The sequence below is a fragment of the Pseudonaja textilis genome, chromosome 1, assembly GCF_049901715.1.
Source record: "Pseudonaja textilis isolate UNSWEBS1 chromosome 1, rPseTex1.2, whole genome shotgun sequence".
NCBI classification, from domain to species: domain Eukaryota; kingdom Metazoa; phylum Chordata; class Lepidosauria; order Squamata; family Elapidae; genus Pseudonaja; species Pseudonaja textilis.
In genome coordinates, this window is record NC_141990.1 from 1,761,823 (window position 1) to 1,783,259 (window position 21,437).

The 21,437-nt window shown below is 47.6% G+C and overlaps 1 protein-coding gene across 1 annotated transcript in view; it reads right to left on the reverse strand.

Annotated features, from left to right (window-relative positions):
* Nucleotides 1-10,132, reverse strand: part of MYO18A (myosin XVIIIA) — a 181,852-nt gene extending 171,720 nt beyond the window's left edge. Inside the window, 1 exon segment of the mRNA XM_087924151.1 lies at nucleotides 9,038-10,132. Within this exon segment, the coding sequence (XP_087780277.1) occupies nucleotides 9,038-10,042 (1,005 nt within the window). The 5' untranslated portion in view covers nucleotides 10,043-10,132.
* Nucleotides 10,133-21,437: the final 11,305 nt, after the last annotated feature.

Consider the following 21,437-nt stretch of genomic DNA (forward strand, 5'->3'; position numbering starts at 1 on the left):
AAAGCAGGCTGGCTGGGGGATTCTGGGAGTGGAAGCCCTCCCTCTTCAAGCAGGCTGGCTGGGGATTCTGGGAGTGGAAGCCCTCCCCTCTTAAAGCAGGCTGGCTGGGGATTCTGGGAGTGGAGCCACTCCCTCTTAAAGCAGGCTGGCTGGGGGTTCTGGGAGTGGAAGTCCTCCCCTCTTAAAGCATCCTGGCTGGGGGATTCTGGGAGTGGAAGTCCTCCCCTCTTAAAGCAGGCTGGCTGGGGGATTCTGGGAGTGGAAGCCCCCCCCTCTTAAAGCATCCTGGCTGGGGGATTCTGGGAGTGGAACCCCCCCCCCTCTTAAAGTGGCTGAAGTTGAGAAACCCCGATCCAGACTGACTTAATACCTGCTGGGAACATCCCCTTTCAACTCCGTCCTGTTTTTCCAAGGCTGGGTAGGTAAAAATATATGTTGCAACACCTTTTACTCCGGGCTCATCCAGACAGGAGAAGGGTCCCCTCCCTTCCACCTCAATTTATCAAACAACTGCCAAAAAAAGAAAAACAGGAACAGGGCTGGTTCCATGGCAGGTACTGGCCAACCCTACCCAAAGGGTGTCGGAGATGCAACCTCCCCCAGTTTTCCTGGAGGAGGAAAAATACCTGCGGAAGGAGCAGAACGAGCCAACCTGGAATAATTCTGAAGAGACGCCAGAATAACACCAGCTGGGAGCCACAAATATTTATTTGTTTCTTATCTATAGTCATCGGTTCCCACCCAACTTCTACCCGAAAAAAAACTCTATAAATAAATACACTCGCTCGATACCCGCGCTTCGCTTACGAAACTAAATAGTCGGGCTTAGTTTTGGGGGGAGGAAAATAAAAGGGGCCGTGGTGGGTGGGAATCGGGCCTCTGACTACCAGCATCCATGGATATTCTTCTCAAGGAGAGGAGCAACCTGGAAGGAAGGAGAAACTTCCAAACAATGAGCCAGTGGAACTCCTTGCCACCAGAAGTTGTGGGTGCTCATAACACTGGAGGCTTTTCAGAAGAGACTGGACAGCCATTTGGCTGAAATGGGATCGGGTCTCCCGTTTGAGTTGGGGGTTGGGCTAGATGACCTCAAGGTCCCTTCCAGCTCTATTCTGACTGATCACAGCTGCGCTGCTACAAAAAGGGAATATAGGCACATTCTGAAATGCAATCACCTGACTGCAGGAAGGGTGGCTGTTGGTGATTTTAATCCGGGGCCTAAGCAGCCTTGGGGGGGGGGTCCGTCATAAGTTCAGCCACATGGTCGTAAGTCTGCCTGCAGCAGGGCTGTTCTGTTATATTTGAACACTGGCTCAATAGCCGGGCTTCGCTACGAAACTATGTCGTCGGGCTTGGTTTTCGGGGAGGAAAATAAGGGGGAAAAAATTCTGCCTCTGCCCTATCAGCATCCATCGGTATTCATCTGGCTAGCGTCCTGTCAGTGTGTGTGAAGGAGTTGAGGGCTGTTTGGGAACTGAAAGCATATTTGCTGTGTGAGCAAAGAGACAGCAAGGAGCCTGGGCGTGGCTTGGCTCAACTGTTCTGTACTAAAGCTGCTTGGTGCTGTGAAACTGAAATTGAGACTCCTCTGCTTGTGTTTTGCATTTGGAAGAGATTTCTTTCCAGGTGGGGAGGGGGAGTAGAACTCCTTAGCATCAGAGCGTGTTAATAATAATAATAATAATAATAATAATAATAATAATAATAATAATAATAATGGAAATACTCTAAATGCTCTGAGGGTCCTTTGGAAAAATCCTTTCTTAGGGAGCCCCTAGAAGCCAAGAGGATCCTACGGGCCAAATTTTAAGTTTGTAGGCTTTACAGTGCTGGAGATTTTGTGGTGATGTGTGAGGGGTAATTTCGCTTTTATATAGATAGATAAAAAATAAATAAATGGTCAGAATTCAGGCAATCCTTAATTTAGGGACATAACTGGGCCCCAAATTTCTGTCGTTGAGCAAGACGTTTGTTAAGTGAGCTTTGAACCCATTTTACGACCTTCCTTTTCACCCTTGTTAAGTGAATCACCGCAGTCGATAAGTTCGTAGCAGGGTTGTTAAGTGAGCCCCACTGAGTTTGCTTGGGACGCAGCAATGGTCATAAGTATGAGTCACTCGCCAAGCATCTGATCACACGATCATTGGGGTAGGTGGGTGCTACAAAGGTCGTCAGTGTGGAAAAAAAAAACAGCCGCAAGTCACTTTTGTAAGGCCGTTGTAACTTTGCACAGTCACTAAGTGAATTGCTGTACGTCGAGGCCTGCCTGTCTACCGGCCTTCCTCCTTCCGTTGGAGGAAGGCCTGGGAATTCTCGTTTCTGAAATTGTTTTGCAGTTTGGAGAAGTCTGGATTGTGGGCGGTTCTTGACTCGCGTTCATTTAGCGTCCGTTCAAAGTTACAACAGCACTGGAGGGAAAAAAAAGTGATTTACGGCCATTCCTCGCCCTTACGACCGTCGCAGCTTCCCCACGGTCACGTGATCAAAATCCAGGCGCTTGGCAAACGGCATGTATTTAATTATGACCGTTGCCGCATCCTTGGGGCGGGTGGGGGGGCAGGCAATCAATCACCTTTTTGCGACCTTCCCAGCTGGGGGACACCGGATTTGCTTAATGACCGTGTGATTTGCCTAATAACCACGGCAAAAAAAACCAAACAGGCACAGTTCACTCAACCACCACTTTGCTTAGCGACGTGCGTCCTGGTCCCGAAGGATTTTTATTTTACTTTATTTCCATTTATGATTGCAAGCCTCCCGGAGTTAACCCTGAAGTCCGACTGACGGCGAAGCTATTTCGTAAATAAATCATTGTGGTCGTAAGTCAAGGACTAGTCCGTGCTACTTGAACTGTGGGTGGCCAGAAAAAAATCTTCCTTCAGAACCTGCAGGCCCATAAATTGGCTTGACCTACCAGCCTTCAGCCTTAATTGTCCCCTGAACTGAAATATTTCTCAACCTGCATTTCAATTAGCAATTTTAATGACTGGGCTGTACAGCTGTTTCATGGTAAAGTGGCCGTTCTTTAAGTCCTCTGCCACAGGTGACATACACAACCATTTTCAGTTGCACAACACTTAACGCACACAAACCCCACCCCACCCGTAAAAACCCCCAATATTTCTGACAAGAGAGAGGACAGACATTTTAATCTGACCCCCATCCTTCCCTTTCCTGGTTCTTCTAAATCCACAGGGCTGTTAAGATCCAAAATCCTGGTCCCGCAAACATCTGGCTGGCCTCCAGATGTGGGGGGGGAAGGCCGGTCCAAGGTTTCCCTCCACCTCCAAATTAAGATCCCTTGCAGAGGCTACAATGGACGTGATGGGGAGATCTGGCAAACTAATTCCAGCTGTGACCTTCTAAGAATGCACGGATGATGTTACCTAGTAGGGTCATGAAACGTCTGCAAGGAAATTTCAACCCAGATCAGAGAGCACTGAGGACCCTACAGTCCTTTCCCTCCTCCTCTTCCTTTTCTTTCTCCTCCCCCTCTCTTCCTCCCTTTCTCCTCCCCTTCCTCCTCTCCACAAACTCTTCTAGCATTGATAACGTTATCGAATTGGGTCATGAAAACGTCTGCAAGAAAACAACCCAGCTTGAAGAGCACCAAGGACCTCACACAGTAGTCGCCTCGTCCTCATCCTCCTCCCCTCCATTCTCCTCCTCCCCTCCATTTCCTCCTCCTCCTCCTCCTCCTCCTCCTCCTCCTCCTCCTCCTTTCTCTTTCTCCTTCTAGCACGGATGATGCCAGGATGCTGCTGGTGAATTCTAGGAGTTGAAGTCCACCCATCTTCAACGCTGCCAACCTTGAAGTAATGCAGATTTTTGCAGCCTCCCTGGCATCTTCCAATTCCCATCTATCCTGCTTCCCCGAAAATACAACCTACCCTGAAAGTAAGCCCTAGCTTGATTTCTACACATGCACCCAATATAAGCCCTACCTCCACCACACACACCAAAAATATAAGTCCTAATTAAGATCCCACCCACTCCGGAGTGGAAGGGTAAAAATTAAGCTAGGGTGGAGATGGAGGGTGGTAGAGCCACCCTACTACTTACCTTTGGACAGGTGTAGCCAGGCCTCACACACCCAGACACCTGCCTGGCTGACCCATTTCTTCTGCAGCCGGCAAGGCTGGCAAAGCTTTCCTGAAGGCCTCAGGAGCTGAGAACAAAGCTCAGGATCGATCCAGAGCTCTGTTATATCGCTTGCAGAGGCCTTCCGGAAAGCCTTACCGGCCGCAGAAGGAGGAGTTCCGGAAGGAGGCCGGTGGCAACGCGCACAAGTGAGGTTAGTCCGTGGATGAGATCCCCCAAAAATAAGACCTGGAGCCATTTGTGGTCTTTTTTTGGTGGCCAAAAAATAAGACAGGGTCTTATTTTTGGGGAAACACACTATGTCTCATGACAGCACCCTTCTTTCTACCACATCTCTTGACAGTTTCATTCGCACGTGATTTTTTTAAATTGGGATTTTTCTTGAGTCAGAGAGAATTCCATGTTGTGTGTTTTTCCCTTCCCTTGGAAAAAAAAAACCCCTCACACACTCATTCATTTATTCATTTATTCATTCATTCATTCATTCATTCATTCATTCATTCTTTCCTCCTGTCGAAATAAATGCTCAAAACCATTTCCCTGCATGAGAAGGCATAGGAGGGGGATTCTCTGAGGTGATTAAATAACACTCTAATCTCACTAAAATGCCCCTTCGTAGAAGACGGTATTTATTATAAAAAAATAATAAAATAAATAGAATAGAATAAAAAAAAATGCAGGGAGTATCCTCAACTTTACGGTCACAACGGAGCCCAACATTTACGTCGCTAAGTGAGAAACGTGTTCGGGGGAGTTTCGCCCCATTTGACGACTTTTCTCCCCACATTTTGTGAAGTGAATCATCGCAGTTCTTAAATTAACACCGTGGTTCAGTGAAGCTGGCTCCCCTGTCGACTTTGAGGTCGCAAAAGGGGAATCACTTGACCCCGGGACACTGCGACCGTCGTAAGTTTGAGTCAGTTGCCAAGCATCCAAATGTCAATCGCGTGATCATGGGGATGCTAGAGAGGTCATAAGTGTGAAAAATGGTTCATAAGTCCCTTTTTTCAGGGCCATTCTAACTTCAAATGGTCACTAAATGAGGACTGCCTGGATAATGAATAAATAAGGTCAGATTAACTCCACTAATTATGTAGGGGATGGCTGGGGCGGGGGGGTCTGTCCAACATTGGTACATTCCATTGTTGTGGTTATTTCTTTTACATATTTCCTCGATAAAATTTAAAATTATTTAAATGTTTAACTTAAAACAATTACTTTTTTAAAAAAAAAAAGTAAAACAGAACCTCGCATTCTGAAAAAGGAGTGATAACAAAAACGAAAACTGTTTAGGTTTTTTTTTTAACTCTATAAAACTTGTGAAAATTTAAAAAAATTTAATTTCAGATACAAGGCAAGGAAAAGTTATGTTAAACCTGACATAAACCTGCTACTCATTAAAGCGACCTGCTCTTTTTCAGGATCTCGTACCAAGCTGAAGACCGAATGCGGTGGCTTTAAAAGTTGCGGCAGCTTTAATGAGCTGACTCTTGAAAGCAGCCACAACTTTGTCTTTCGGAAACCTGAAAGCGGGGGCAGGCGGGGAAAGCTGCCTTGTTGAATAGGGGAGGGATCCTGTGCTATGCAGGGCACATCTGTTGTGGCCCGCCAGACTCGGACAGTGAAGAGGTTGGGGGTTCTGCGTCGGAGGCAGAGATGGGGCCAGGGCCGTCCAACAGTTATCGGCTGACTTCGGAGTCAGAGATCAGTGGGGAAGAAGAACAGCTGGAGCCTGTTCCCAGGGTGCGCACGTGCAGAGCTGCCAGAAGAAGGGAACAGCTGAGGAACAAGAGGCAGAGATGGGGCCAGGGCCATGTGACAGTTATCAGCTGACTGCAGAGTCAGAGATCAGTGGGGAAGAAGAACAGCTGGAGCCTGTTCCCAGTGTGCACACGCGCAGAGCCGCCGGAAGAAGGGAAGAATTAAGGATCGAGGGTCGACTTAGGAGTAAGGGCAGAAGTGGACGGTGAATGGCCCCTCCCAGAGGGAATAAAGTGGAGCGAAAGGGGAGTGGTGTTTGCAGGAGACAAGTAGTTCCTTTAATTAGTGTGAAGATCTGTTCCTGACTTCTTGCCAACTAATTGCTGCTACAGCATGGCGTTTGGAAGATATCGTCCTGGCAACTCTCCAAGCCTGATAAAGGTCGGTAATTGTGAAATCTCCTGAAAGACTGTTGGCCGGAACTTTGCTGGAGAGGAATTCACTGTAAACTAAATAAAAGGGGTTTTATCTGGACGGGGAGTTTCCTTCATGATCTTGGGAAGGCCTAGGTCAGAACACTGGGCAACAGACCTCTTGATCTCAACTGTGGTTGTAAGTCAATGACTATTAAATGTTCAGGCTGTACAGTCAGGAAATATACATACATACTTATCATCCCATACCATCCCGTTCCAAACCACACTTTAAATCTCAAAAGATCAGCCCTGACCAGCCCTTATTTTGAGCAGAATTTCACCCAAGGGACGTTGGGTAGCCTTTTTCTCAAAATAGCTTTCACCAAGGAGGAAAATATATATATATATATGTTTATGGTATTCAGCTTTGTTCGGGTATTTTCCCACGTCATTATAGTTGTGCTTTTAAAGTTGTAGCAACGTTTCGGCTGAATCTCATCTGCCATCATCAGGCTTCTGTATTGTGTTCGTCTTTAAAAGCACAACTATAATGACGTGGGAAAATACACAAACAAAGCTGAATACCATACATATAAATACCCACAAAAACTTAAGAAAACATACATATACATATACATATACATATATACATATCTATCTACCTATCTATCTATCTATCTATCTATCTATCTTTGGTTATTCGGGTTTTCTCCCGTGTAAAATTGGAAGTATCTAGGCAACGTTTCGATGAAGTCTCATTCATCATCTTCAGGCTTGTGTCTTCGGCTCTGGGCTTCTCAGAGTAATGTGAGCTTCCGAAAGAAACACAGAACCAAAGACACAAGCCTGAAGATTATGAATGAGACTTCATCGAAACGTTCCCTAGATACTGCCAATCTTACGCGGAGAAAACCCGAATAACCAAACATCCACATACAAATACCCGCGTGAACCTCAGAAAACAAATACATATATATATATGGTGATGGCCGATGAGATTCTGCCGAAACGTTGCTACAACTTTAAAAGCACAACTACAATGACGTGGGAAAATACCCGACCTAAGCTGAATGCCATACATGTAAGTACCCGCGAAAACTTAAGAAAACACACACATGCACACGCACACACACAATTATACACACATATATATATATATATATATATATATATATATATATAGAAAACACTGGCCTTTCTAAAAATAATGGATCAATAATGCACACATACCAACGCACAGACTCGGCACATGCCGGAAACTCCTAAATCCAATTTAAGGTTCAAAAGCCACAGCGGCCGCTCGATGGCCTTGAACAAGCTTCCTTGTGAGAAATTGGGTGCAAAGGATTATTGGGCGCAAAGAGAACATTTTGACAACGCAACGTCTGTCCCATCACAGTGACTAGAGAGATCATAGCCAGAAACAACTTTTTTCCCGCACGCTTCCAAGGTAAGCTGCGAAAAACTGGATGGATTTGGAAAATGGTGGTTAATCAGAAGGTCTTGCCTATCGAATCTAAATTCTCGTCCAAGCATGAAGAAATATTCCTTATTTGTTAGCCCTACAAGTTCTCACAGTTAACCAGAAATATAGGCAGCATTCTCCTTTTTTATTCTCAGCCACTCTTGGACTATACCAGGGGTGTCCAACCGTGGCATCTTGAAGAACAATGGACTTCAGTTCCCAGAATTCCCCAGCCAGCATAGCTGAAGCCCACAAGTCTTCAAGTTGCTAAGCTTGGACACCCCTGGTCTACACAAAGGAATATTTTGGGGGGAAATGCACCCCTCAGGCTCCCCAATCTTCGAAAACTCATTTACCCAAAATACCCCGGGTATCGTGAAACCCGCTGAAATGCAGAATTAAATTTTCCCCAAGCATCCTTGCGAACATTTGGGCAACCACCACAACTTTTTAAAGTGCCCCATATCATTTGGCGAATAAGAAGGAAACGGTTCTGTGCGGCAAATTTCTCATCACACAAAGAGAAGCGTGGAGGGCTGATGGTTGTGATGACCCAGGCATGGCACAAAAGCAACCAAGTCACCAAAGTAGGTAATGACCCTTTAATTCCTCCAACTTCGTCCCCAATGTCCAGTTACCTTTAGCTGGAGAAAAAACTCTCGCAAGAACAGCCTTTAAAGCGGAGGAAATTCAGTCCGAAAACAAAGTACACACAAACTGTAAATAAAAATCCACACAAAACACACTGCAGCAATTAACTGGACAAGGCAGGAGAAGGAATTGCAGACTTGAAAGGCCAACAAAACACATTTGGGAAGACGCCAGGAAACCAGATAAGCCTCTACAATAAAAGATAACTCACGATTTTCTTCCAACAAGTTGCTGTCCGCAACCTCCCTTTTTATAGACTGTGTTCCCAGCTGCGGCTAATGAAGGGAATCAGGGCCCTTTCCTCCCCCGTAAGCCATGCAACCCACGTTGCTCCCTTCTCCATTCCTCCCTGCGTGCCCTAGGATGAAGAGGGGTTGGGCCTGGGTCTTCCTCCGAATTCCCTCTCCCTTGTTCTACCTCTCCCCTGCTCTGCCCAGCCGGACTTTGCCCTTCCCCGGTTTCCTCCACAGCCAACGGAGCCACACTCCCGCTCCCTATCAGCTTCTCGGCCTCCCCTTCCGAGTCAGATTCCGACAGGGTCATGACAATGGTGATGGCCACATCATTCCAGAGAGAGGGCATTTTGAAGTCCCACTAAGGCAGCCAAGGAGACAAAACTCAACCCAAACTCGCCACTCGGCCGCAAGGTGGAAGGAGACCCCCCATAAGCCCCCAGCCTGCCCAACGCGTACCGGCTACTCACATCAAAGGCCGCTCCTTGGGCTCGCTCACCATTCTTCAGCCAGCAGCGGCTCAGCTCGCTCAGTTCCAAAATCGGCTGCACCTTCAGCCGCACCGTCTCTCCCGACTGCCGGATCATCTCCACGATCTCGTCCCGGGATATATTTTCCACATTGTGCCCGTTGATCTCCACCAGACGGTCGCCCGGCACCAAGCCCAAGGCCAGATCTTTGGTTCCGGCGCCCGGCTCGGCAAAATGCACCACTCGCCGATACACGTGCCCGTCAGCCGCCCTGTCCAGCATGGTGGTACGGCGCAAGGAGAAGCCGAAATCTCCCGTGTTGCGCCGTTGCAGCTCCAGCTGGCGGGGCACGGGGGGTTGTGGAGGCACCACCGCGGGGAGCTTCAACTCCGCCGGGAACCGCTTGCTCACCAATTCGGGCAGCCGGGGGCGCGAGGCGGAGGCCAGGGAGGGGTAGGGAGGCGTCCCGGCGCCGTGTTTCGCTAGCTGCGTCTCCAGGGTCCGTGTCTCCACCTGCGGGGAAGGCGCTGCCGAATGCTCGGAAGGCGTGGAGGTCTCCGAGGCGCTCTCGTCGCGGCTCTTCTGGGAGAAGGAGAATCTCTTCACGATCATCTGGGAGTTCTGCTTGGCCAAGGAGCCAAACTTGGCGGCCCGCTGGAGCACCGAGCCCTTGAAGTTGCCGTCGTCCACTTTGAGGTCGTCGCTGGAGCTGGCCGTGCTGAGGTGCCCGGAGTCCAAAATCACGCTGCCCCGGTTGCTGTCGGAGTCAATGTCGGTGAGGTGGAGGTCTGAGCCGCTGGCCACTTTGATGGGGATGGGGTTGGAGATCTCCAGGCGGTTCTTGGTGTCCTTCTTGGAAGCCCGGTTGAGGTGGAAGAAGCCGCGGCGCAAGCTCATCTCCTCCAGGCTCTTCAGCTCGGCGGCCGACATGCGTTCTTTCTTCTCCTTGTCCTTCTTCTTCTCCCTCCTGGACCCGTCTCGGTCCTTCTTGATTAGGTGGAACATGGCGGGAAGCAGAGCTGGGCGAGGTCCGGGATCAAAGCAGCTGGATGTCCTCAGGGAGGGACTCCAAGGTCTTCATCCAGCCCGGTGCGCCTGCGATGGATACAACCGACAGAAACAGCCATCTAAGTACGCCGTTGCTAAGCCATCTTACCTCGGTCCTGAGGGAGGGAAGGGAGATGGGAAGAGGGAGGAAGGGGAGAGCCATAGCCACAGTGCTTTCTTTCCAGCCCGCTCTGAGTGGTTTACAGAGTCCGCCTACTTGCCCCCAACAATCTGGGTCCTCACTTTACCCACCTCGGAAGGACGGAAGGCTGAGTCAACGTTGAACTGGTCAGGATCGAACTTTCTGGCTGTGGGGAGAATCGACCTGAAATAGTACACGCTAACCACTGTGCCACGTACAGCTTTCTTCCTTCCCCTCATTTTCCTTCCTCCCTTCCTTCCTCCCTTCCTTCCTTCCTTCCTTCCTTCCTTCCTTCCTCCTCTCCCCTCCCTCCCTCCCTCCCTCCCTTCCTTCCTTCCTTCGTTTGTTCTTTCTTGCTTGCTTGCTTGCTTTCTCTTTCTCTCTCTCTCTCTCTCTCCCTCCCTCCCTAGCACTTAAGACTTATATACCACTTCACGGTGCTTCTTTAAGTGGTTTACAGAGTCAGCCTCTTGTCCCCAACAAGCCGGGTCCTCATTTTACTGACCTCATAAGGACAGAAGGCTGAGTCAATGTTCAACCGGTCAGGATCGAATTCCAGGCAGAGTCAGTCAGCAATACTACACTCTAACCACTGTGCCACTACATCTTCCTTCCTTCCCCTCATTTCCCTTCCTTCCTTCTCATTTCCCTTCCTTCCTGCCTTCCTTCCTTCCTTCGTTCCTTCTTTCTTTTTTTCTTTTCTTTTTCTTTCTTCTTTCTTTCTTCTTTCCCTTTCTCTCTCTCTCTCCCTCCCTCCTTCCCTAGCACTTAAGACTTATATACCACTTCACGGTGCTTTGCATCCCTCTCTGAGCAGTTTACAGAGTCCGCCTACTTGCCCCCAACAATCCTGGTCCTCACTTTACCGACCTTGGAAGGACACAAGGATGAGTCAACGTTGAGCTGGTCAGGATCGAACTTTCTGGCTGTGGGCAGAATCGACCTGAAATAGTACACGCTAACCACTGTGCCACGTACAGCTTCCTTCCTTCCCCTCATTTTCCTTCCTTCCTTCCTTCCTTCCTTCCTTCCTTCCTTCCTTCCTTCCTTCCTTCCTTCCTTCTTTCCTTCGTTTGTTCTTTCTTTCTTTCTTACTTGCTTTCTCTTTCTCTCTCTCTCTCTCTCTCCTCTCCCTCCCTCCTAGCACTTAGACTTATATACCACTTCATGGTGCTTCTTTAAGTGGTTTACAGAGTCAGCCTCTTGTCCCCAACAAGCCGGGTCCTCATTTTACTGACCTCAGAAGGACAGAAGGCTGAGTCAATGTTGAACCGGTCAGGATCGAATTCCAGGCAATGGGCAGAGTCAGTCAGCAATACTACACTCTAACCACTGTGCCACTACATCTTCCTTCCTTCCCCTCATTTCCCTTCCTTCCTTCTCATTTTCTTTCTTTCTTTCTTTCTTTCTTTCTTTCTTTCTCTCTCTCTCTCTCTCTCTCTCTCTCTCTCTCTCTCTCTCTCCCTCCCTCCCTCCCTCCTTCCCTAGCACCTAAGACTTATATCCCGCTTCACAGTGCTTTGCAGCCCCCTCTGAGCAGTTTACAGAGTCAGCCTCTTGTCCCCAACAACCCGGGTCCTCACTTTACCGACCTTGGAAGAACGGAAGGCTGAGTCAACGTTGAACTGGTCACGATTGAACTTTCTGGCTGTGGGGAGAATCGACCTGAAATAGTACACGCTAACCACTGTGCCACTACAGCTTCCTTCCTTCTCATTTCCCTTCCTTCCTTTCATTTTCCTTCCTTCCTTCCTTCCTTCCTTCCTTCCTTCCTTCCTTCCTTCCTTCCTTCCTTCCTTCCTTCCTTCCTTCCTTCCTTCGTTTGTTCTTTCTTTCTTGCATACTTGCTTTCTCTTTCTCTCTCTCTCTCCTCTCCCTCCCTCCCTAGCACTTAGACTTATATACCACTTCACGGTGCTTCTTTAAGTGGTTTACAGAGTCAGCCTCTTGTCCCCAACAAGCCGGGTCCTCATTTTACTGACCTCAGAAGGACAGAAGGCTGAGTCAACGTTGAACCGGTCAGGATCGAATTCCAGGCAATGGGCAGAGTCAGTCAGCAATACTACACTGTAACCACTGTGCCACTACATCTTCCTTCCTTCCCCTCATTTCCCTTCCTTCCTTCTCATTTTCCTTCTTTCTTTCTTTTTCTCTTTCTTTCTTTCCTTCCTTCCTTCCTTCCTTTCTTCTTCCTTCCTTCCTTCCTTCCTTCCTTCCTCCTCCCTCCCTCCCTCCCTCCCTCTCTCTCTCTCTCTCTCTCTCTCTCCCTCCCTCCCTCCCCTCCCTAGCACTTAGACTTATATACCACTTCACGGTGCTTCTCTAAGCAGTTTACAGAGTCAGCCTCTTGTCCCCAACAGTCTGGGTCCTCATTTTACCGACCTCGGAATGACAGAAGGCTGAGTCAATGTTGAACCAGTCAGGATTGAACTTTCTGGCTGTGGGCAGAATCGAACTGAAATAGTACATGCTAACCACTGTGCCACGTACAGCTTCCTTCCTTCCCCTCATTTTCCTTCCTTCCTTCCTTCCTTCCTTCCTTCCTTCCTTCCTTCCTTCCTTCTCTCTCTCCCTCCTTCCCTCGCTAGCACTTAGACTTATAAACCACTTCACGGTGCTTCCAAGCCCCCTCTAAGCAGTTTCCAGAGTCAGCCTATTTGCCCCCAGTAATCTGGGTCCTCATTTTACTGACCTCGGAAGGACGGAAAGCTGAGTCCACCTTAAGCCGGTCAGGATCGAACTGTCTGCAATACTGCCTTCTAACCATTGCACCACCATAGCAGGAAGCGAGGGAGGGAGAGAAAAAGAAGGGAAGGAAGGAGAAAAGGGAGAGAGAAAGAAGAAAGGGAGGGGAGGAAGGGAGGAAGGCTGAGGCAACCTTGAGCTGGTCAGGATCGAACCGCTGGCAGTGGGCAGCGTCAGCCTGCAATACAGCATGCTAACCCACTGTGCCAGCACCGGAGGGAAAGGGGGAGGGAAAGGGAGGGAGGGAAGAAGGGGGGAAATGGGGAAGGAGGGGGGAGGAAGAAGGGGATGGAAAGGAGGAAGGGAGGGAAGGAGGGAAGGAAGAAATGAGAAGAGGGAGGGAGGAGGGGATGGAAGGAAGGAAGGGAAGGAAGGAGAGGAGAAGGCGATGGGAAGAAGGAAAGAAAGGAGGGAGGAGAGAAGGTATGGGAAAGAGGAGGGAGGGGAGGAAGGAAGGGGATGGAAAGGAGGAAGGGAGGGAAGGAGGGAAGGAAGAAATGAGAAGAGGGAGGGAGAGGGGATGGAAGGATGGAAGGGAAGGAGAAGAAGGAGGAGATGGGAAGAGGGAGGAAAGGAAAGGAAGGGAAGAGGGTGGACGGAGGTCTGGCAGTAGGTACCCTGATATGAGACAGGTTGCCTTCCCCTTAGTCCTTGACTTACGACCAATCACTTACCACTGACGGACCCACCCAAAAGCTACTTACAACCCGATTTTGAAGTCCTGGTGTCCCAACTTCCTCCCCAGAGCCATGTGACCTGTTACATTCAGCCTGCATATCCATTCTATGCCAGATAAGAACAGATAATCAGAGTTGGAAGGGACCTTGTAGGTCATCTAGTCCAACCCCCTCCAAACCCAAGTAGGAGACCCTGCACCATTTCAGACCAAGGAGCAGTCCAGTCTCTTCTGGAAAGCCTCCAGGGATGAAGCTCCCACAACTTCTGAATAATAGAATCATAACAGGTAATCAGAGTTGGAAGGGACCTTGTAGGTCATCTAGTCCAACCCCACCCACCCGAGCAGGAGATCCTACACTATTTCTGACAGATGGCAGCCGAGTCTCCTCTTGAAGGTCTCAAGTGATAACCCTAATGAGGCCCTCAATGAAATTGATAACACATAACGGATAACAGACCATCAGAATTGGAAGGGGCCTTGTAGGTCATCTAGTCCAACCCGCTGCCCAAGCAGGAGACCCTACACCATTTCTAACAAATGACAGCCCAGTCTCTTCTTGAAAGCCTCCAGGGATGAAGTTCCCATAACTTCCAAAGGCAAGCTTTCCCATTGAATATAGAATGCCAGAGTTGGAAGGGACCTTGTAGGTCATCTAGTCCAACCCCCTGCCTAAGCGGGAGACCCTACACCATTTGTGACAGATGGCAGTCCAATCTCTTCTTGAAGGTCTCAAGTGATGAGTGATGCCACAAATTAGTAATTGGGGTGGGGGGGTATTTTTTTTCTTTAAATGTTTGTATTAATTTAGAATTTGTGAAATGGTGAAATAAGAATATGCGATGAAATTGCAAATTTGACAGTTAAAAGTACTAAAGTACAATGATTGTGAAGATATGTGAAATATTTGTGATTTAAATAAGAGGAAAGCGCTTGGAAAAATATAATAATAGAAAATATGTAAAATACTGGTAAGAAAATATGTGAAATATTGATAAGTTGAACGTCAAAGATGAATATATAACTACGGTCATGTTTGTGTGTAAATGTGGAAACCTGCAATCATGCTGTTCACTAAAAATAGATGTTTTTAAAATGTGGAAAACTGAAATAAAACTTGTTTAAAAAAGAAAAGCGATGAGTGAAACTTTCCGGTTTTTATGAGTTTATGATATAAAACATGCAAAACACAATTTGCTTTTTTTTTGCATTTTGTAGCATAAACTCTGCAACGGACACCATCCAAATCTACTAGGAAAACAAAGGTAATAATGAGATATTTTTTTAAAAAAACACAAAGCTTTGTGCAAAAAGAGTCAGGCTGACAGTGAAGAAAAGGCCTAGGGAAATATTTGGAAGTCCTCAACTTACGACAGATCATTTACTGTCCATTCAAAGTTACAAAGGCACTTTAAAAAAAGTGAACTCATGGCCATTTTCGCACTTAACGACCATTGCGGCATCCCCATGGACACGTGATCCAAATTCAGACACTTTGGCAACTGACTCGTATTTACGACGGTCGCAGTGTCCTGGAGGCCACGTGATCCCCCTTTGCGACCTTCTGGCAAAGTCTGACTCACTTAACGACCGTGGGACTAATTGAACAGCTGCAGTGATCCACTTAACAACTAATGCAAGAAAGGTTTGTAAAATGGGGCAGGACTCACTGAACAAAGGTCCGACTTAGCAACATAAATTTTGGGCTCGGTTGTCGTCATAAGTCGAGGACTTCCTGTACAGTAATTGAAAGGCGCTAACAAACAATATTCAAATGCATTGCAGGTGGTCCTCGACTTACGACCACAACAGAGCTCAAAACGTCTGCTCTTAAGCTGGATGGTTGTTCAGGGAAATTTGTCCCATTTTACGATTTTGCTTGCCGCCGTTATTAAGTGAATCTACTACAGTTGTTAAGTGGATCCGGCTTCCCATGGACTCTCCTTGTGGGAAGGTCGCAAAAAGGGGACGCCGCGGCCGTCATAAAGGCGGGCCTGTTGCCAAGCCGTTTTGAATTTTGATCGCATGAGGCGGCAAAGGTCGTAACTGTGAAAACTGGTCATAAGTCCCTTGTTTTCAGCGCTGCTGTAACGTCAACCGCGAGATGGACAGTTGTTAAGTCAATGGGCTGCTTTTGTACCAAATGATGGAAAGACAGTTTTAAGAGATTTTAAAAGTTGGAAGAAAAACTTTTCTGGTGTCAGAGAGAGAGAGAGAGAGAGAGAGACTGGCCGGGACGAGGGCAAGAGTCAAGCAGGGGATCAGTCTGGAATCCTTCTGCAGGCAAAAAGGGCAAAGTCTGACCCTCCCTCTAGAATGCCAGATTAAAGTCAGATAATCAGAGTTGGAAGGGACCTTGTAGGTCATCTAGTCCAACCCCCCTGCCCAAGAAGAACACCCTACACCATTTTTGACAGATGGGAGTCCAGTCTCTTCTTGAAAGCCTCCAGGGATGAAGCTCCCACAACTTCCGAGGGCCTGTTCCGTGGGTCGATTGTTCTCCCTGTCAGAAAGTTTCTCCTTATTTCCAGGTTGAATCTCTCCTTGGTCAGTTTCCATCCATTATTCCTTGTCTGGCCTTCAGGTGCCTCGGAGAATAGCTTGACCCCCCCTTCCTCCTCTCTGGGGCAGCCCCTCAAATATTGGAAGATGCTCTCCTGTCTCCCCTGGTCCTTCTCTTCCCTAGACCAGCCAGGCCCAGTTCCTGCAACCATTCATCACAGAATTTAGTCTCCAGCCCCCTCATCCTCCTGGTTGCTCTTCTCTGCCCTTTTTCCAGAGTGTCTGTTTTATAGTGTGGAGACCAAAACTGGATGCAGGACTCTAGGTGTGGCCCTTACTAAGGAGAGAGGGAGAGAGACAGTCAGACAGACTAGCCCAATTCCTGCAACCATTCATTATATTTCTTAGCCTCCAGTCCCCACCATAGGATAGATAGACAGACAGACAGACAGAGATGAAAGATAGAGGAGATAGATAGATAGATAGATAGATAGATAGATAGATAGATAGATAGATAGATAGATAGATAGGTGTGGATGGGTGGATGGATGGATGGATGGATGGATGGATGAATGGATGGATGGATAGATAGATAGATAGATAGATAGATAGATAGATAGATAGATAGATAGATAGACAGACAGACAGACAGACAAATAATAGATAGACAGACAGGCTAGACTAGCCAGGCCCAATTTCTGCAACCGTTCTTCGTCTGTTTTAGCCTCCAGTCCCCTCATCATCCTGGTTGCTCTTCTCTGCACTCTTTCCAGAGTCTCAACATCTTTTTATTATAGTGTGGAGACCAAAACTGGATGCAGGACTCTAGGTGTGGCCTTACTAAGGATAGATAGATAGATGATAGATAGATAGATAGATAGATAGATAGATAGATAGATAGATAGATAGATAGATAGATAGATAGGCAGGCAGACATGACATGACATGACATGACATAGATGGATAGACAGACAGATGGACAGACAGACGGACAGACACACACACACAGATGATAGATAGATATAGATAGACATGTCCTGTTCCTGCAACTGTCCATCGTATGTCTTAGCCTCCAGCCCCCTCATCCTCCTGGTTGCTCTTCTCTGCCCTTTTTCCAGAGTCTCAACATCCTTTTTTATACCGTGTTGACAAAACAGGATGCAGGACTCTAGGTGTGGCCCTTACTCAGGCTTTATAGAGTGGTATTAGTACTTCCCTTGATCTCAATTGTAACCCTCTGTTAATGCAATTTAGGATTGCGTTGGCTTTTTTGGCGGCGGCTGCACACGGCTGGCTCCTATTTAACTGGTTGTCCACTAAGACTCCGAGATCCCCCTCCCAGTTCCTGCTATTAAGATCAATCTGGATTTTGAACCTACAACCTTATTGTCATACCCATGTCGGAATCTGACTCAGAGAAGAAAGCCGAACAGCTGTCAGAGAGTGGGAGTGTGGCTCCTTTGGCTGTGGGGGAAACTGGGGAAGGGCAAAGTCTGGCTGGGCAGAGCAGGGGAGAGGGAGAACAAGGAAGAGGAAGTTCAGAGGAAGACCCAGGCCTACCCTCTCTTCATCCTAGGGCATGCAGAAGGGAACGGAGAAGGGAGCAACGTGGGTTGCATGGCTTACGGGGGAGGAAAGGGTCCTGATTCCCTTCATTAGCTACAGCTGGGAACACAGTGGTTAAGAAAGGCAGGCTGCTGGGAGCAACCATAAATTTATCTTGTATCGTAGTGGCTTGTTTGTGTTCCTGGCGTCTTTCCAACTGTGTGTGAGTTTTGCCGTGCCTTCAAGTCCGAAATTCTTGCTCCTGCCCTGCCAAACTAATTACTTCAGTTTGGCTTGTTTTGGTCTTTAAGTTACAGTTTGTGTTGACCCTGTTTTGGACTTAATTTTCTGCCCTCAAAGGCTGTTCCTGGGAGAGTTTTTCTCCAGCCTGAAGCTAACCTGGACATTGGGGGGCAAAGTTGGAGATAATAAAGCGACTCTTATTGCTTATCTGACTGTGTGGCTTTTGTGCCACGCCCCTTTGGGTCATCACACTTATCTAGTCTGGCCCAGGTGCAAACTGCCAGAAGAGGGAAAAGATAGCTGTGCAAATATCAGGAATAATAAAATAGCTAACTGAACTCTTCCTGTATCATGTTGGCCCTTCACGCCTGACATCTGGTTAGGCTTCCATTGCAACTGTTAAAATGAATATATTACCTATATTACACGAATGTATGGTCATAAAAAATTTAAATTTCAAACGGCAACGATTTCATTCCAAGAAAAAATAATAATAATCATGGTTAAATTCACTTGGAAAAGAGAAAAAACAAACGAAGCCCTTTTTAAGAGCTAGGCTGGCTGGGGAATTGTGGAAGTTCACACAACTTCAGGTCGCCAAGGTTGAGAAAACATGTACTTTGTACACAACAAAAGCAAATTTAGACACCGGAGGTTTAGAATTTAGCAAAGGTTATTCCTCAAGGAATAACTGACACAGAAGAAGGAACCCAGTTCTATAGATGTAATTAATTAACAAACAATGAAATGAATAATTTTAAATGTAGTCATTGCAAATCCTTTGTTTATCGACGGGGAAATCATTCTTCATCCAGTCTGTCTGTCTGGAGAGGAGAGAGAGGAGGGAGGGAGGGAGGGAGGGAGGAAGGAAGGAAGGAAGGAAGGAAGAAAAGAAGGGAAGGAAGGAAGGAAAAGAAGGAAGGAAGATGAAAAGACAAAGTGGAGAGGAGAGAGAGGGAGGGAGGGAGGGAGGAAGAAGGAAGGAAGGAAGGAAGGAAGGAAGGAAGGGAAGGAAGGAAGGAAGGAAGGAAAGAAGGAAGGAAGATGAGAAAGACAAAGTGGAGAGGAGAGAGAGGGAGGGAGGGAAGGAAGGAAGGAAGGAAGGAAGGAAGGAAGAAAGGAAGGAAGGAAGGAAGGAAGGAAAAGAAGGAAGGAAGATGAGAAAGACAAAGAGGGAGAGGGAGAGAGAGGGAGGGAGGGAAGGAAGGAAGGAAGGAAGGAAGGAAGGAAGGAAGAAAGGAAGGAAGGAAGGAAGGAAGGAAGGAAGGAAGGAAGGAAGGAAAGAAAATGGATGGAAACTAACCAAGGAGAGAAGCAACTGGGAATTAAGGAGAAACTTCCTAATAGTGAGGACAATTAACCAGAGGAACAGCTGGCCACTAGAAGTTGTAAATGCTCTAACACTGGAGGCTTTTAAGCAGAGATCGGACAGACAGACTTCTACCTCCAAATCACACACACACACACACACAATATGCCCCAAATGCACAGCATTGCAAATAAGCCCGGAATCCGCAACGAACCTTTTCACAAAACCACAGCTACTCCACAGATCCCCTGCTAGGCCTCTGTGGAAAGGTGGGAGGGGGAAAAACAGGGGCACAGCTGCCAGCAACCTTCCCTGCCCAGCTGCCTGGAAGCGAATTTTATTTACCTGAGCCCATCAATGAGGAGTCACTCGCCTCCCGCCCAGTGAGCTCCTGATGACTTCACCCGGTTGCCCAGGTCAATTTTCTTGGCAGCCGTAAGAAACTCCTTGTACCTTTGGCAGCCAATCTCGGGGCTCCCTGCCCAGGTGTACCCCGAAGCTGGCTCTGGTTTGCTTTTGATCCCCAGATAAAGGGCAGGAGACGGCAGGCAGAAAACTCTGGCACACCTGATTTAGGACCGAAACAGCCCAAGGCTGATGCAACTGAGCTCAGAATCTGGAATGAGGGCAGAGAAGAGCAACCAGGAGGATGAGGGGACTGAAGGACAAAATATACCATCAATGGTTGCAGGAATTGGGCCTGGCTGGTTTGTCTACCTGTCTACCTGTCTGCCTGCCTGCCTGCCTGCCTGCCTGCCTGCCTATCTATCTATCTATCTATCTATCTATCTATCTATCTATCTATCTATCTATCTATCTATCTATCTATCTATCTATCTATCTATCTATCTATCTATCTATCTACCTATCTCTACCTATCTATCTACTCTCTCTCTCTATACCCATCTACCCATCTATCATCTATCTATCTATATCTATTTCTATCTATTTATTATCTATCTATCTATCCATCCATCCATCCATCCATCCATCCATCCATCCATCCATCCATCCATCTATAGTGGGGACTGGAGTCTAAGACATATAATGAACGGTTGCAGGAACTGGGCCTGGCTAGTCTTGTCTGTCTGTCTGTCTGTCTACCTATCTATCATCTATTTATCTATCATCTATCCATTATCTATCTCTACCCTCTGTCTGTCTATCATCTATCCGTCATGTACATCCATCTATGTATCCTTAGTAAGGCCACACCTAGAGTCCTGCATCCAGTTTTGGTCACCACACTATAATAAAAAGATGTTGAGACTCTAGAAAAAGTGCAGAGAAGAGCAAACAGGAGGATGAGGGGACTGGAGGCTCAAACATACGACGGACGGTTGCAGGAACTGGGCCTGGCTAGTCTAGGGAAGAGAAGGACCAGGGGAGACATGATAGCGGTCTTCCAATATTTGAGGGGCTGCCCCAGAGAGGAGGAGGAGGGGGTCAAGCTATTCTCCAAAGCCCCAGAAGGCAGGACCAGAAGCAACAGGCGGAAACTGAACAAGGAGAGAAGCAACCTGGGACTAGGGAGAAACTCCCTAATAGTGAAGACAATGAACCAGTGGAACTGCTGGCCCCCAGAAGTGGTGGGGGCTCCACCACTGGAGGATTTTAAGAAGAGATTGGACAGCCATTCCTCTGGAACCATATAAGGTTAAGTGGGGGTGGGTGGGGCTAGAAGACCTCCAGGGTCTCTTCGAGTTCTGTTATTCTGTTATTCTGTTAACTAAGAGGATTAAGGGAGCGGACACTAAAAAACCTCCCCAATGAACCTGATGCCATTTCAGCCAATTGCCCCCGGCGAGTGGATCAATTTTGGTCTCAATAGGAATCCTTTGGGAGGCACTTAAATCTTTTTTTTAGGACGCAGGGCGAACTTCACGTCCGTTTCAATTGTCCTTGCCGGGATGGGGAAACGGGTTTGGGTGTTGTGATCGTCCTCTGAGGTTTCCACCCATTGACCCTCCCTCCCTCCCTCCCTCCCTTCCTTATCACTGGAGGTTTTTAAGAAAAGGCTGGACAGCCGCTTGTCTGGAATGGTAGAGGGTCTCCTGTCTGAGGAGGGGGCTGGACTAGAAGACCTCCAAGGTCCCTTCCAACTCTGTTATTCTGTTAAGCTGTTTTCCTTCCTTCCTCCTTCCTTCCTTTCCTCCCTCCCTTCTTCCTTCCCACTTCTTTCTTCCTTCCT